General features: G+C 41.6%; 1 protein-coding gene across 16 annotated transcripts in view; it reads left to right on the top strand.

Moving 5' to 3' along the window:
• Positions 1-15870, top strand: part of PDE1C (phosphodiesterase 1C) — a 387838-nt gene that overhangs the window by 191315 nt on the left and 180653 nt on the right. For 11 of the 16 annotated variants that reach the window (XM_065052071.1, XM_065052069.1, XM_065052075.1 and 8 more), the window contains one exon: positions 5070-5096. The exons of the other annotated variants lie outside the window; for them this stretch is intronic. In XM_065052071.1, coding sequence (XP_064908143.1) covers positions 5070-5096 — 27 coding nt within the window. The remainder of the gene's footprint in view (positions 1-5069; positions 5097-15870) is intronic. 16 annotated transcript variants of the gene reach the window in all.

Raw genomic sequence — 15870 nt, 5'->3', positions numbered from 1 at the left:
CCTGAAGCAGCTGGTGCCCAGGCATGGATGTTCTCACTGCCAGCTGTGCTGCGAAGGTGCTGACCGTGGCACAGCACTGCACACAAGGCAGCTGAGGGCAGTAACTTTTTAAACCACTGCAGGAGATTCACTTTAGCTAGTCTCTCAGTGCCCTAAAAGTTGTTGCCCTCTTGTTCGCCAAGAAGCACGGATCCAGCCTGAAAGCGTATGCGGTGTCTAATCCAAGCTCGTGCGTTGTCAGCTGGTGGTACAAAGGGGAGAGCACTGAGTTTCAAGTACTTCAGAAGAAATATCTGGTTCGCTAAACTACTTTGACCAACTGGATGTGCCCTCTGAATCTATTGCAATGGCCAAGTGAAACAGAATGCATTAGATTAAGCCCCTGTGAGTGTCGATTCTGAGCTTCGGCCCCAAAATTCAGTCGCTTTGCTGTCTCAGCAGGCTAAGGACATCCTTGTGGCACTTAGCATTCGTGAGCTGGGAAGCAGTAACTCACTGAAAAATGTCACTTGCACTCACCTGTGTCTATGTCAGGTTGTAACCTGCATGTCCATCAGCTGGTGACCTTTGGATCACCAAACTGAAGTTAGCAGCCTGCATCTATTTATTTCAAGGGCAGCTGTAGCCCTTAGTCTCCAGCAGCAGTGTGTGAGTGTGGTGCTCATTAGCTTTCAGATTTTAGTATAAATTTCCAGGGATGAAGATCCTCCTATTACTTCTGCAGTACCCACAGTTTTACTCCATATACTGAAAAGGTGCCATTAATACCAAACTCTGTGGAATAAGTGTGGAATAACACCACGTTAACCAAGCTACTGTTATGAGTAAAAAAAATTAAGTGGTTTAGGTAATTCCTCAGAGGCTGTGTAGGAGTGAGAGAGCAATTCATCTAGCTGGTTGATATTCTGAGTTGTATGATCATGGGGCAAAAACAGAGCAGTTGGCAGAGTTGTTTAATTCCCCCAGCGCTTCCACCCTCACTCTTCTTCGTACCTATTCAGTCGCATTAATTCACTCACCTGTTTCAGAAGAGTGAGGCCTGAGAATGTCATTACCAAATTCAGACACAGCTTTTGTGAATTTCTGTTAAATTATCTTCATCTCTGGGTTTCTAGGTGCACAGAAAGGGTGGGAGCTTTTTGCAACAACTCAAAGGTAGTGTTATTTGGGCTCCAATTTTGTGCCCCACCATCATAAATCGAGGTGCAAAACCCCATAAAGCTAAAGCCGCAGTGCTGAAGAGCAACCAACTAATGGAAAAGGATCTGGAGGGGAAATATAGGAAGAAAGCTACTTGCTTGAAGGCGCACTGGAATTAAATGGCAGAGGTAGAAATATAAGTCTGGGAACAGATACTTAAGCTTTGAAGAAGTTGATGGGCATCATAGAACAGAGAGAAATTTTGCACATCTATTTATTTCAATGAGAGTTTAGTGCCCAAATAGCTGTAGCTAGTTAAGTCTTACTGGTGCTTGAATACCTTCAGAACCTTTATGTTGGGCTGGTATATTGTGTTGCTCCTCTGGCCACATGAAGGATTCATTCATCCCTGGAGAGCAGATATTGGAATAGCGGGCTCATCTCTGTTGTTGACTTCATCTCACCTGAGTCAAAAATTTTGTCCTACCCACTACTTTGTTTTGATTGTTTCAAAATACCTATTTTTAAAATTCTTAGTGGGTTTATTTTTATTAGGCTCCAGAAGCCCTCTTGTACTAGGACTGACTCACTTCATATTACAGTCGTGCAGGTGTAATTGCATTACATTCAGTGAAGTTATTTCTAGTTTACACTGGTAAATACAAGCCTTGCCTAGTGTGAGTCACCTGCTAATTCTCTTCAGTATGAAAAAAATCTACCTTGTCCTAATTTGTTTTTTGCCTTTTTTTTTTTTTTTTTTTTGGTTAATGTAAGCTAAATGTAGACCTATGAGTAATACATTCCACAGCAGGTAACAGGAGTTGAATGGATGTGGCAGTTCTAGCATGGCACGTGTGCAGCGGGAAAAGAAACTGGACTTACAGAGATTTGGTAATATCAATAAACCTCTTGCAAGCATGAGCACAGGATGGCCCACAGGTGTTGGAAGCTGTAGCACCACCTCCTTTAGGTCTCTCTCCTTTTTCCCCTGGGAAAAATGGATAGTTTGTGTGTGTTTGAAAAATCATGTGTCCCTTGAGCTTGACTTGAAGATGTGTCTGTTTCCAGATTGATCCCAGAGCATCTGCTGAAGGTAATTTAGCAGTTAGTTCCTCTCTGCATAGACTCCTGCTAGGGAGATAAACCAGGATAGCTTGTCTCACATCTTTTTTATTTTAAAATAAACAACTGAACAGTCCCCCGCCCAACAAATGCAAATCTGCATCCTCCAGTTTCCTCTTGTTAATTCACACGTGGTTGCTCATTGCAGCCAACTGCTGATGCTGGTTGTGGTATTAAAAGAGGCACCTTCTAATTTGTAATGATCCTATTTAGTGGAAGGCAGGTGTGAGTGAGGCTTTGTAAGCATAAAGCAGGTAGATGTTGATATTTTGTTTTCAAAAGCAAACTGAAGGCTATACTTGGAAACAGTTTTATGTTATGAATACCATATTTTTATCATGTTGGTGAGTAGCATAGTTAGACCTTGTTTTTGAAATGCTGGCAGTTCAGGTATGTAGGGATTTTTTTGTTGGGTGTCAAAATCTGCTAGTGGTGTTCCTTTTAAAGCAAGTGTATGCAGTAGTGATACTGAATCTATAAACGGGTTCCTTTTATTATGTTCTCTTCAACTGTAACATGCAAATTCAGTGCCTGTAAATGCAGTCACTAATTTGGTACGTGTAAACCTTCACTGTAATTGGACTACAGGTGTGGAAACAATAAACAATAATAATAAAACCCGTGTATGTTTTTTAAAACTTAGGACTAAAACTAATGACTTGACGAATTTTTTTCCTAGTACTCTCATCTGTGATAGTACACTTTTTTTTTTTAATGCAGTAAAAATATTCTTGAGTAAAAGGAGCATTAAAGTGTATCTAATCAGAAAAGTGATGTCATACTCAAATGCAAAGAGCACCCTAAGGCTGAGTCACCTCTTCAAAAAAATATACAAGGAAATTTTAGCTAATCAGCAGTTAAGAAATGGGGTCTTTTCTCAAACGTGAAGCTTGGCTGAAAGAGAAACACTTTATAAATGTGATATGAAAGTTACTAACTAATAAAGGGAAAGCCATCTGTGACTGCTGGAATGCACTGTAAGATGCTTTGAGGGGAAAGAATTAACTTGCAAATAACTTAATTTGAAAATGTATAGCACAACTTAAAAAAAAAAAAAAAGCAGAAGTAAAAATTTAAACAAACTTTGATATTGTGGGAATAAGATATTTCGATCAACCTGTGTAGGAATGGCCTGTCAGGTGGGGGTTTTATCAGCGTTTTCTTTTTGCAAGAAAATTTAATGAAGTTCTGTATTTGTCAGAATACAAACTTGTGAATCTAAACTTTTCAGAATGAAGTTTCTGCTTTTCACTCTTCTGAAATTAAAATGAAAAATTCCCTTAGAATCAGATATGTCTAAGCAAATTTCTGCCTGCATGTGTCAGCATCCTGAATGCCAGTAAACTAGGATCTTGATACTTCGAATGTTTGCTCTTTTACTCCTTTGTATCTGTTCAAGGTAAATAAGTAATTCTTCATACAGTAAAGTGTAAATGAAATATTTTTAAATCCTTTTAAAGTAAATATCTAGGATTTTTATATTTTATGATTCTAATGTGGTCAGAGTACAGAAACAGGTATGAGTAGAATGTCTAAGTGTAGTAATGGATGAAACATTAGACAGCCAGGAGACATTATTTGTGCTTCTTACTAAGTAGATAATAACACTACACTTCTTTTTGCCATGTTTCTTCTTATTTCTAAGAAACAATACCCTTGTTTGTGTTTTCTGGTCCTGCCTTAGACACAATTTTCCATGTGCAATAGTATCAGAGATGAAAGAACAGAATAGCAGTACACTTGTTCTATTACCTACACATTGAAAAGTTGGAGAACATCTGTTAGTGTAGGGCTAAACAACAGGGTGTTGATCGTATAATCTTCATCACAGTCTACACTGAGGCTTGTTCCCATCACTACTTGTGGAGTTTAGAGATCATTAGTTTTACTTGAAAGCATAAAAGCAGAGCTGAGCGTGAGTAGAATCAATGCCCTGTTTTGCCAGGTGCTGTGCAAAGCCCTTGGAAAAGGCTGTTGTAGGATCAAGAGCTCACAAACAACTTAAAGTGCCCATACACCTCTGCAGCTGTGCAGAAGGGCTCATGATTATTGCCTTGCTCTGAGCATTGGCATCGTGTTCCACTGCCTGCTGTGGAAGACAGAATCCACCATGCTAAGAAGAGTCAGAGGTTTACAGCCTTTGCTGCAACTGATGTGGTGTAAGGGTTGGGGAGGAGATGCTGTCAGTGTGCTTATCTGCTCTTGCCATTCCTAGTCCTTGGTTCGGGTCAGTTAGGTCCCAAAATGCATGCAGTGAAGTGAAACTCTGTGGTGTGCTATCTGGGATTTGGTGGAGCAGAGAACTTGCTAGGATCTAGAGTTTCTTCTTAGAGCAAGGCTGCTGTAAAACTGCTGGGGTTTTCCACTAAGTGACAACACAGCCAGTGTGACTGAATGCATCACATCACCACCACTCTATCTGAGGTGGGCTCTCCACAGATGAGGCCATACTTGTCTGCTGGACGCAGACATAAAAGGCACTTTACTACTAGTAAGCAAAAGTAAGTTTCTGCCACTTGTACTTGCTATTAAGTCATTTAGAGTAGTAACTCATTCTCTTCTAGCTGCAGCAACCCTGTCTTAAAAGAAAAGGGCAAGGTGTGCATACAGGCAAACACAACTTTTTCTACCAAAGTTAGTGACAACCACCACTGAGGTTAGCAGAAGGGCATAGCTACATCAGGTTTGTGGAAATCTCATGGCTGAAGTGACTTCACTTAATTGCCCCTCATTTCTGACCCTCTCCTTTTCTCTTTCTCACCAGTAGAGCTTTCTTATCTCAGTTGTATTTTGTTCTTTTCCTGCAGGAGAAAATACAAGAAAACATCACAGAGGTAAGAGTAAACCACAGAGGACTGGAAGGTATTTGTGAGTTGTCTGTGTCTTTTTGTTAGGGGGTTTGAAGGAGGATTTCCCTGTTACCAGATTGGTTTCATTCCAAGGGAAATGCCATTCTACCATTTTTTTTCCCCCATTTTTCCCCTATCTTGTGCTGCTGCCGCCCAAAATTCCCTCTGTTGCTAGTGGTAGTCCTCCCCACCTCCGATGTTAGTGGTAGTTCTCCCTGCGTGAGGACAGATATATTTGAAGGTCAAACCCTAATACACGTCACTCTGTTCCTTCTGCAAGATCTGCTGGTTCTAACTCCTATCACTTACTCATGCTGTAATAATGAAATGGATTGTGGGCTTGTACTGTCACTAATGGTCTGTGCCTTTGCAGGAGACTGAAGAAAAACTGGGATCCTGTTGATTAACAGGCCCTATTACAGCTAACTGATCTAGTTATCTTACTGCCTCCTTGCAGGAGGGAGGCCCAACGAGGGTCTTTGACAGATTCATTTTTCTTTCTTTAAAGCCCTTGTGCTTGGTTGCTTCATAGCACCAACTTCACATCACAAAGTTTTTTGGTGCTAAGCTGACTCCCTCTCCCCTGCATGTGGAATATTAATTGGTGACTTAATCTCATGGCGTGCTGAGCATCCTTAGTTCATGTTGACTTTAACTGGATTTGAGACTCCTGCAGAGTGCTTCCTAAAGACTAAACCCTGCAGCTCTGCTGAATGTAACCTTTAATGTGGTATGATGATGAAGAGAGCTGGCAGATAAGCCAATGTGATGATGTGATGGGCTAAGACATCACAACCATCCCTCCTGTTTGCCGTCACCCTGTGCTGAAGATGATCACGCCAATGCAGCATTGGCAGGGCAGGCTACGTGTGTGCTTGTGTGTCACAGCCACAAGAGACTGAAGTGTGGCGGCTTGAGTCACAGATGAGGTGGGTTTGAGCTATGATAGTTGAGTGGAAAATAATGATTTTCAGATTTCTGTGCTGGACCATGCAGGTGGGCATTGTGTAGTGTGAAGCACAAGAACAAGAAGGTAAATGTACACCCAGTTGTTTTCCTAGACGTGGGGCTGACACTGTAGTTTTGTTTGCAGCTCTGCTTTTCTCCCCATTTGACTTGCTGCTGCCGTGATTGCTAATTAATTATGAATGTGTCTCTGGACAGAGGTCTTGAGTTGCTGCAAGAGGATTTGTTCCGGGGCTGAGATGCCTTCCAGAATGAATGATTGTGCTGTGTGTGTGTGTCCCCAGCACTGTTCGTGTTGTGTGGAGTACTGTGTGTTATTTGGGTGTGTTTCCTGTGTACATAACCACGGCATCAGAGAGTTGTGTTCAGCATTTCCTCTGTATGGGAGATTTTCTGTAAGCCTCGGAAAAGAAATGAAGTATGATAAGAGCTCCTACAAAACCAGTACACAGTTGCATCAATGACATACAGAGAATGGAATATGTCCGTCTGTTTAAACATACCGTTACGGGGTGTTGTGCCTCGTGGGATTTTGAATGAGCTTTCTTATTTTCTCTCGCTGTTACCCATGCCTGCTGCCTGACTGATGCTGTGTATCCTTGTGGCAGCTGGGCAGATGGGCTTCTTTCTGCTCTCGCATCTAACAACTGGTATGAGCTCCGTGGAGGCGAGAGGCTGCTCCAGGGACCGGCACAGAGGATCTACTATGTCCGATGACCTTGCTCAGCGGCTGCTGGCTGCCAGCCGGAGGGCTGTGTAGCACAGCAGGGTTGCTGCTGTGGCAGGGGACCACGCTTTGACAGCACCTAGGGCAAATAAGCTGGCTAGTGAGCGTCCGACTTGAATTTGCCACCTGCTGTGTGGTTAGGGTGTGATGCTAAATGGGAAATTGCACATACCACCACCTGATGTGGAAATGTAACATCGAGCAAAAGGAAGCTGTAGGACAGCAGTTCATTTATAGGCTGGTTTTAAGTGGCATCTCTCTGAGCTGGTAGTTCCAGTAATGAACTGATGACTTGCCTCAGGTCTCCACCTCGGTTTCCCACATTCATCTGTTGCAGGATTTCCTTTTTTCTTTGTTACATTTTTTTCAAAACAATCGCAGGATTGCAAACACCAGGCTCTGGAGGGTGACTGACAGCTGAACTGAAATGATCCTTTGCTTGCTTTTGCATCTTCTTCCTTTTGTTTCTCTTTGGGGAATGTTATCACATACGAATGCGTAGGTGATAGTGAGCAGCACTTGTTACGTAGGAGAAACACTGCTGTCCTCTGTACCTTCCAGTATAAAGAAACAGTTTTCCCTGAGTGCAGATGTGTTGGGAAGGAGGACAAAATACCTCGAAGAAAATCTGAGGAGAAAGAGTTGGAGTAAAATCTGAGCCATTCTAAAATTGTAATTGGAAATGACAAACACTGACTCTTGCATTGATCATTCTATTAACTGAATTGACACAAATGCTTCTGTAACAATAATATATTGGTATGATTTTCCTCATAAACTTGGAAGTTTCACAGCTGTCTAGACAACCTTCATTTTGTTAGTCCCAACCTAGTAATTGGTTCTGAACCACTGAACTGCGTTGTAGATTAATCACAGCTCTACCATAGAAGCAGGATATTTAATCAGAACTCGGGTCATCTATCATTTTCCCATCTAATTCCCCTTGGATAAGTGGATAGTAGGTAGCTTATGAAATAGTGACTGAAGAGGTAGTCAGCAAGAGGGAGAACTAGACAGGAAGCCCAGGCTCTCTTGAACTTTCAGGTCCTGGGTTGCTTTTGCTTTTTCTGGAGTACTTGAAACCTCAGACTTTTTGATTTGACTGCTAATACTCCCAGTTATCCTGAAGACAATCAGCTGTGGGCTGCCTGTGTTTTCCTGGGAGGTACTCGGCACCTTTGACTCCCTGAGAGATCAAAAGGGAAATAAGCCTTTCAGGTAGCCCTTGGTAATCCCCTCCCAGTTTAGGTTCATCTGCTTGGGTGACATTCAGCTAGTGCAGGCAGTTTTGCACTTCAAAGGACTCACTGAAGTCCTGTTTATCTCCACAAAATATGTCAGATAAATAATCTGTGTTAGTTTACGTGGCTCACTGGGGAGGTCCCATATGATTGGAAATTGGCCAGTGTCACCCCAGTCCACAAAAAGGGCTGCAGAGCTGACCCTGGCAACTACAGGCCTGTCAGTCTGACCTCGATGCCTGGCAGGGTTATGGAGCAGATCATCCTGAATGGAATCATACAGCACCTTCAGGATGGACAAGGGATCAGACCCAGCCAGCATGGGTTTAGGAGGGGCAGGTCCTGTCTGACCAACCTGATCTCCGTTTATGATCAGGTGACTCACCTGGTGGATGAGGGGAAAGCCGTGGATGTGGTCTATCTGGACTTCAGCAAGGCCTTTGACACTGTCTCCCATAATATACTCCTGCAAAAGCTGGTAGCCCATGGCTTGGACAAGTGTACTCTACGCTGGGTTAAGAACTGGCTGGAGGGCCGGGCCCATAGAGTGCTGGTGAATGGGGCTGCATCTAGCTGGCGGCCAGTCACTAGTGGTGTTCCCCAGGGGTCAGTGTTGGGTCCAGTCCTGTTTTACATCTTTATTGACGATTTAGATGAGGGGATTGAGACCATCATCAGCAAATTTGCTGATGACACCAAGTTGGGAGGGAGTGTCGACCTGCTGGAAGGCAGGAGGGCTCTGCAGAGGGATCTGGATAGACTGGAAAAATGGGCTGATTCCAATGGGATGAAGTTCAATAAGGCCAAGTGCTGGGTGCTGCACTTTGGTCACAACAACCCCCTGCAGCGCTACAGGCTGGGCGCAGAGTGGCTGGAGAGCAGTCAGACAGAAAGGGACCTGGGGGTACTAATTGACAGGAAGCTCAACATGAGCCAACAGTGTGCCCAGGTGGCCAAGAAGGCCAATGGTATCCTGTCCTGTATCAAAAATAGCGTGGTCAGCAGGACAAAGGAAGCGATCCTTCCCCTGTTCTCTGCATTGGTGAGGCCACAGCTGGAGTATTGTGTTCAGTTCTGGGCTCCTCAGTTCAGGAAAGACATTGAAGTGCTGGAGCGGGTCCAGAGAAGAGCAACACGACTGGTGAAGGGAATTGAACATAAGACCTATGGGGAGAGGCTGAGGGAGCTGGGGTTGTTTAGTCTAGAGAAGAGGAGGCTTAGAGGTAACCTTATCACTCTCTATAACTACCTGAAGGGAAGTTATAGCCAGGTGGGGATTGGTCTCTTCTCCCAGGCAGTTAGCAATAGGACACGGGGGCATGGGCTTAAACTCTGCCAGGGGAAATTTAGGCTGGATATAAGAAAGAAATCCTTTACAGAGAGAGTGGTCAGGCATTGGAATGGCCTGCCCAGGGAGGTGGTGGACTCGCTGTCCCTGGAGGTTTTTAAACTGAGATTGGACATGGCACTTAGTGCCATGATCTAGTAAACGCACTAGAGTTGGACCAAGGATTGGACTCGATGATCTCTGAGGTCTTTTCCAACCCAGTAGATTCTGTGATAAATTTTTCTCAATTATGATCCACAGCCATGCATTTTTACTTAGCCAGTAACACAGAATGGCATGTGTTGCTGTTTTAGTTTAGCTGCATGTTGGTTAATTGTAGAGTTCAATTTTCTCTTAACATGCACATGCTTCTCTTACAGTGAACTCTCTCAGATAAAAGTCAAGTAAAAGCAGTCCTGATATTTTGTCTGTCCGGCATAGATGGATGGATTTTTTTCCCCCAAGTACCTGTACATGAAGTACAAAATAGAAAAGGAAACGTAACCAAATTGCCTTTGAAATATGACTGTGACCCTGACAGAAGCATCCTAACAGGCCCTGCAAAATACTAATGTGATTTCTTTAAAAAAATATTGTACTCTAATTACAAAAGTTTGACATCTGGTATAAAGCACATTGCTGGAACATCAAGCCTTCCTTAATTTTTGTAAGGGTTTCATTGTTTCTACTTCAGACAATCAGGTGGGAAACTTGGAAGCAGAGATCTTCTTTTCTATCCCTTTCCCACACTTCACTATTTTTTCTCATCTGTGTCTGTGCTTCTCAATTCCAGTTTGCTCCAGCGTTTAGTTTATATACTTTTGGAGGAAAATGTGAATGTGAACAAGTTGTTTTTTTTTGTTCAAAAAAGGGATGTATTAATGTTAGCATGTCGTACAAGAGGTGAAACCATTTTTGCACAAATGGTGTTACATACAAAATAAGTGGAAAAGCATATTCTTTTTTCCTCCCAACTTTAGTTGATAGTGATCTTCAGGTTTACTCATGCTGATACCTCTTTAGATTAAAAATAGTCCACTGTCTCTTTCGGATTATTTCAAAATGCAGGTCAATCTATAGGCTTGCAAGTCTCATTCTGGGTAATCTTTGTTAGGCATTTACTCAGGACCAGGTCCTGGGAGGAAAATCGTTGCTGGGATTAATCTCTTCATTTAGTGCTGTTAGGACACACCAAGGAGATCTTGATTGGAATGTAGCATCAGTGCTCTCTCACAGCTGATTTTCTGAGTAAGGGCATTATATATGGCGGTAGTTGTCACTGTCATTGATGACACCAAGCTGGGAGGAGTGGCTGACACGCCAGAAGGCTGTGCTGCCATCCAGCAGGACCTGGACAGGCTGGAAAGTTGGGCGGGGAAAAATTTAATGAAATATAACAAGGGAAAGTGTAGAGTCTTGCATCTGGGCAGGAACAACCCCAGGTTCCAGTGTAAGTTTGGAACGACCTATTAGAGAGCAGCATAGGGGAAAGGGACCTGGGGGTCTTGTTGGACAGCAGGATGACCATGAGCCAGCACTGTGCCCTTGTGGCCAGGAAGGCCAATGGCATCCTGGGGTGTATTAGAAGGGGGGTGGTTACTAGGTCGAGAGAGGTTCTCCTTCCCCTCTACTCTGCCCTGGTGAGACCCCATCTGGAATATTGTGTCCAGTTCTGGGCCTCTCAGTTCAAGAAGGACAGGGAACTGGTGGAGAGAGTCCAGCACAGGGCAACAAAGATGATGAAGGGAGTGGAGCGTCTCCCTTATGAGGAAAGGCTGAGGGAGCTGGGTCTCTTTAGCTTGGAGAAGAGAAGACTGAGGGGTGACCTCCTTAATGTTTATAAATATGTAAAGGGTGAGTGTCAGGAGGATGGAGCCAGGCTCTTCTCAGTGACAACCAATGATAAGACAAGGGGCAATGGGTACAACCTGGAACACAGGAGGTCCACTTAAATTTGAGAAGAAACTTCTCAGTGAGGGTGACAGAGCACTGGAACAGGCTGCCCAGGGAGGTTGTGGAGTCTTCTTCTCTGGAGACATTCAAAACCTGCCTGGACACATTCCTGTGTAACCTCATCTGGGTGTTCCTGCTCCGGTAGGGGGATTGGACTAGATGGTTTTTTGAGGTCCCTTCCAATCCCTAACATTCTGTGATTCTGTGAATAATGTAGGCTGAAGAGGACCTTCGGAGGTTGTCTCTTCCAGCTCTTGGTGCTTGAGAACGTTACTGTGGCCGTGATTAACTCTTGGTAATCATCAATTTACTTAATTTGACAATATACTTAGTTCTGATACAATTTAGTTTCTGCAGCTTATCTGTTGGCCTTGCAAGGTTATCTTAATTACAAATAGTAAAAATACCCCTAATTCCTTAAGCTGTGCAAGTAATTATAATACTGCTTAGCTCAAGTTTTTCTTTATATATAGTATGCAAGCAGCTCCACAATATAGGATGGAGTAGACAGTGATACCCTGATCAGTAGCACACACACACAATGCAGTACTTGATATGTCAAAATTCTTTGTAATGCATAAGTTTTTGGGTGCTGAGACCTCCTCAGCTCCATGTAACTTCAGCAGGACTTCTTGAAACTCTGTGTTTCAGGGAAACTGATTTTGAATTTTCAGTTGAAAGCTGCTGGATGTTTTGCAAAAAAGATCTGCTGACTTATTTCTAGAACATTCCTATTGGAGCTGGTTCTGTTAAATTTAATGAATACTTAATTTCAATAAAATATTGATTTGTTGAGTGCTCTGTATTCATTGCGTAATCATAGGTGCCTTGGGAAAAAATTGAACGTGGTCACGTAAATGAAGTTTATAATTAATCTGTATGTGAAGGGGGCAAATTAAAGTGACATTGGCAACCTTAATTTGATATTTCATAGCTTTCTGGGTGCTTGACTTAGCAACCTGAGTGATCTTCTAATGTAGGTTAAGTGCAGTCAGATACTCGCAGCAGTACACAGCTCTGAAGAAGCTGCGCTTCAGGTTAACAAAACTAAGTAGAGTTTGTGCTTTAATTCATGGAGGAAGTTTATATTACTTGGCTATGCATAGGGGAAGTCCATGTTGAGAGGAGAGGAAAAAACCTATCTCTTAGAAAATCCCAGCTTTCATTCTCCTAACATTTTCTATAGGAAGAAAACACTGAAACATTGGAAGTGACAGAGGGTTTTACATACCCTCTTGCATTCTGTCCTTCTCCTATTTCCCTCTGTTTTAGAGAGCTGGAAGATGCAGTGAGATTTGACTTCATACAGATACACACATGTATTATTTTCTTACTTTGAAATTTTGCTCAGATTTTCTACCCCAAAAGGAAGCAGCCATTTCTTAATATGATGGCTCTGGTAGAGGAAGGTATAAATTCTGGATTCCTGACATGAATAATGGGAGACTTATCATCTTAATTGAGAGCAAGAGTAAGTTCAAAATAATGATGAAATGTGATTTAACAGTGACCAAATCTTTCTTGCTGACATATATTCCTATTATTTACTAAAATTAATTTTATTCTCTATGCTATATAGAGCTGAATAATTGTCAATAAATTCAAGCCCTTAATGATTAATGACTGTTAAAATATTGAATACATTGAGCATAGTTTTTCAGCTGATTTATAATGCTTAAAACATTAATGGTTGTACAGAATTTGTTCTAACAATAACACCTCTTGTTTGATAAGGAATGGACTCTGCAGATTTAAAAATGGTAAAAGTAGCTTATGCTACTCAAATACTGTCATGACAAGTGTCCTTACTTATCAAAAGCAAATTATGTTCAGGTTTTTCTAAATATGTTCATTTTTATGTGAAATGCAGCCATAACCTTCAGTATTACTTCACCAGAACCAATGACACACTCCTGCGTTTGCATTGGTCCTCTGTGCATGACACTGGTTTTCAAAATGAAATAATTATGTCATCTAGATTCAGATTTTATGGATAATGTTTGGATCAATTTCTTAGAACTTATTTGTAGCCCCTAGATTTGTAAGAGTCATTCATTTTTTGCTAAAGAAAGATTGGTATGACATGTAAATTATGTTCAAAAGTTATAGACTTCAATGCTGATAATTACTTTATGAAGTATAGATACTTTCTTTTCTGAAGTTCTTAGTGCCTTGCAAGTTTTCTTGATTCAAATCTTGAGGGCAGAGCAGAAGTACTCTTTTGTCTTCTACTACTTTTCTAGGCTTTGTTATGAAAAGTTGTCTGGAAGAAAGCTACTGGAGGATAACTTTTTCGGTAGCTCTGCACCCGGTTCATTAACACTCTAAAATTAAGTAATATAGATTAGATCCACTATAGTCCTATGATATTTTGGTATTTCTGTTTCCACCTGTTGGAGCCAAGCAAAATACTGCATGTATGAATCTGGAAGGCTGAATAGAGAAGAATAAACCCAGCCTCCTGACACCTTCTCATTGGGTTAGTTTGGCTTCTTTCAGTGTTATCCAGTGCTCTTTTCGCTGACTTAATTTTAGGTAGATTGAAGGGGCTTGCTTTTTTCTTTTGGGTTTTGCAGTTATTATTCCTTACAGGTATGAAATATAATTCCGCTTGTGGGTGCGTGGATCCCAGTAGGTGTTCATTTTCATTTTAGTTAATCTGAGATCCTTTACTGAAGCATGTTTGGAGAATGAGATTATGATTTGTTGAGGGGATATAACAGTGAGGTATTCTCCCATGATTTACATATAATTTTTGTGGGAAGGATAGTAAAACTTAATGAAGAATTCAGTTAAGCCTTATATTATTGCATATTAGACATGATTTTCATGTAAAATAGTATTGATTTTTATTTTATTTTTGTTTTGTCCCTGCGAAGCGAATTACTCAGATATGATGCGTGCAACCCAGTGAAATTTCCTTAGTGAAAATGATGTTAACTTCGATGGTCGTGTTGGTAGCACAAGAGGGAAGAAGCTAACATGATTGCTACTTATGCAATCCCTCTATGGATAATCAGTCTGTTCCTTTCCCAAGTCTGGATGAAAACAGTTTATACCACTAATAAAGGGCTTTCTTTTGTTGGAACTTAATGGAACTGTTAGCAAAGGCAGAGGCTGCTCTATGGAACTTTTCTGTTTGTATTTTTCCTCTTACTTACACTGCAATTTCTTGATAATCTCTCAGTGTTCATGGAAGATCTGCATAAGTAAAAAAAAAAAAAAAAAACCCAACAAAAAACCCCACCCAAAACAACAAAAAAACAAACAAACAAAAAACAACAAAAAAACACAAAACTGGTTTTCTTTCCTGAAAATAAGTGTTAACACAAATGTTAAGACATCTGTCTCCAGTCCTTCCTTGCCCAGCTACCATTTCCCATTCCCTTGTTCCTTCTCATCCCTCTTTGCCAAGTGTATGTGAATTTTTCTAATCCACAGCATAAGGAAGGTGGGGGTTAGTCTTGGCTCTCTGCTAACACACACTACACACAGAAGCACAGTGTCTTGTCTGTCAAAAAGCCTTCCTCCCAAGCGGAACCTCCAGAAACAAGTGGGGAAACCCTAAGATCTGGAATCCCACTTCCACTTGGTGTTCCTAGGCTGTACCACTCTACCCTTCAGTTGAGCACCAGAAGTTCCTGAGGAATCAAACACCAAAAGAAGGAAGAAAACAAGATTGTTTAGATGGTTTTGTGGTGTTTTTTTGTTTGTTTGGTTGTGTTTTTTTTTTAACTGAATGCTAAATTGCATCTGGTCAAAACAATAATCCCGACAGCTGCTAATGAGTTGACCCCTCTGAACCGGCACTTCAAGTAGCAGATAGGTAGTCCATTGATTTTTCCCATCACGCATTTATAAAGTATGAACCTTAGCAACTGTCAGGCCATTTTCGGTATACTGGGTAATTACAAAAAGCTGGTCATTTTAATTACCCCAAGATGCAGCATTTCCATGACTAATTTGGAACTCCTATGTCTTAGCCGTGTCTCAAATTCAATTTGAATTGATAATGAGTTTTAATCCCTCTCTTTGATTTTGCAGTCAAACCAAAGGACAACATTTTGGGAGGGAATGTGCGAAGGAGGAGAGAGGGAGAAAGAAAAAAACCTGTTAGTGATTGACATTATTTTTGCAGTTAATGTAGGGATGAGCTTTTTTTTGGGGACCTCCTCTGGGTGAAGGCAATATAAATTAAGTACTGTATAAGCTTCCAGCCTTCAAAATCGCGTACTTTGTAAATGTGTGTCTCCCTCGTAAATGATGAAGAGGGAGTCATAAGGCATTTTGTTAAAAATCTATCACATGCAGGTTTGAGGCATCCTTGCTGAGATAATTTGCCCCAGGAGAGAATCAGCTATCGCCTTGCAGTGTGGCTTTTTCTCAAGAGAAATTTCTGGCTTTTAATATGGATTGCACTGAAGCCACTAACAAGTCTTACCAAATCTAGGAAAGCTATAAAACATTTTTTGTCAACAGCCTCTCTGTTTGATTTCTACTGATTAAGTTCTGTGTTTCCTTTAACACATTCTCAACAGACTATCC

Source organism: Columba livia, chromosome 2, assembly GCF_036013475.1.
Source record: "Columba livia isolate bColLiv1 breed racing homer chromosome 2, bColLiv1.pat.W.v2, whole genome shotgun sequence".
NCBI classification, from domain to species: domain Eukaryota; kingdom Metazoa; phylum Chordata; class Aves; order Columbiformes; family Columbidae; genus Columba; species Columba livia.
This window is presented reverse-complemented; position numbering and strand designations above follow the sequence as displayed.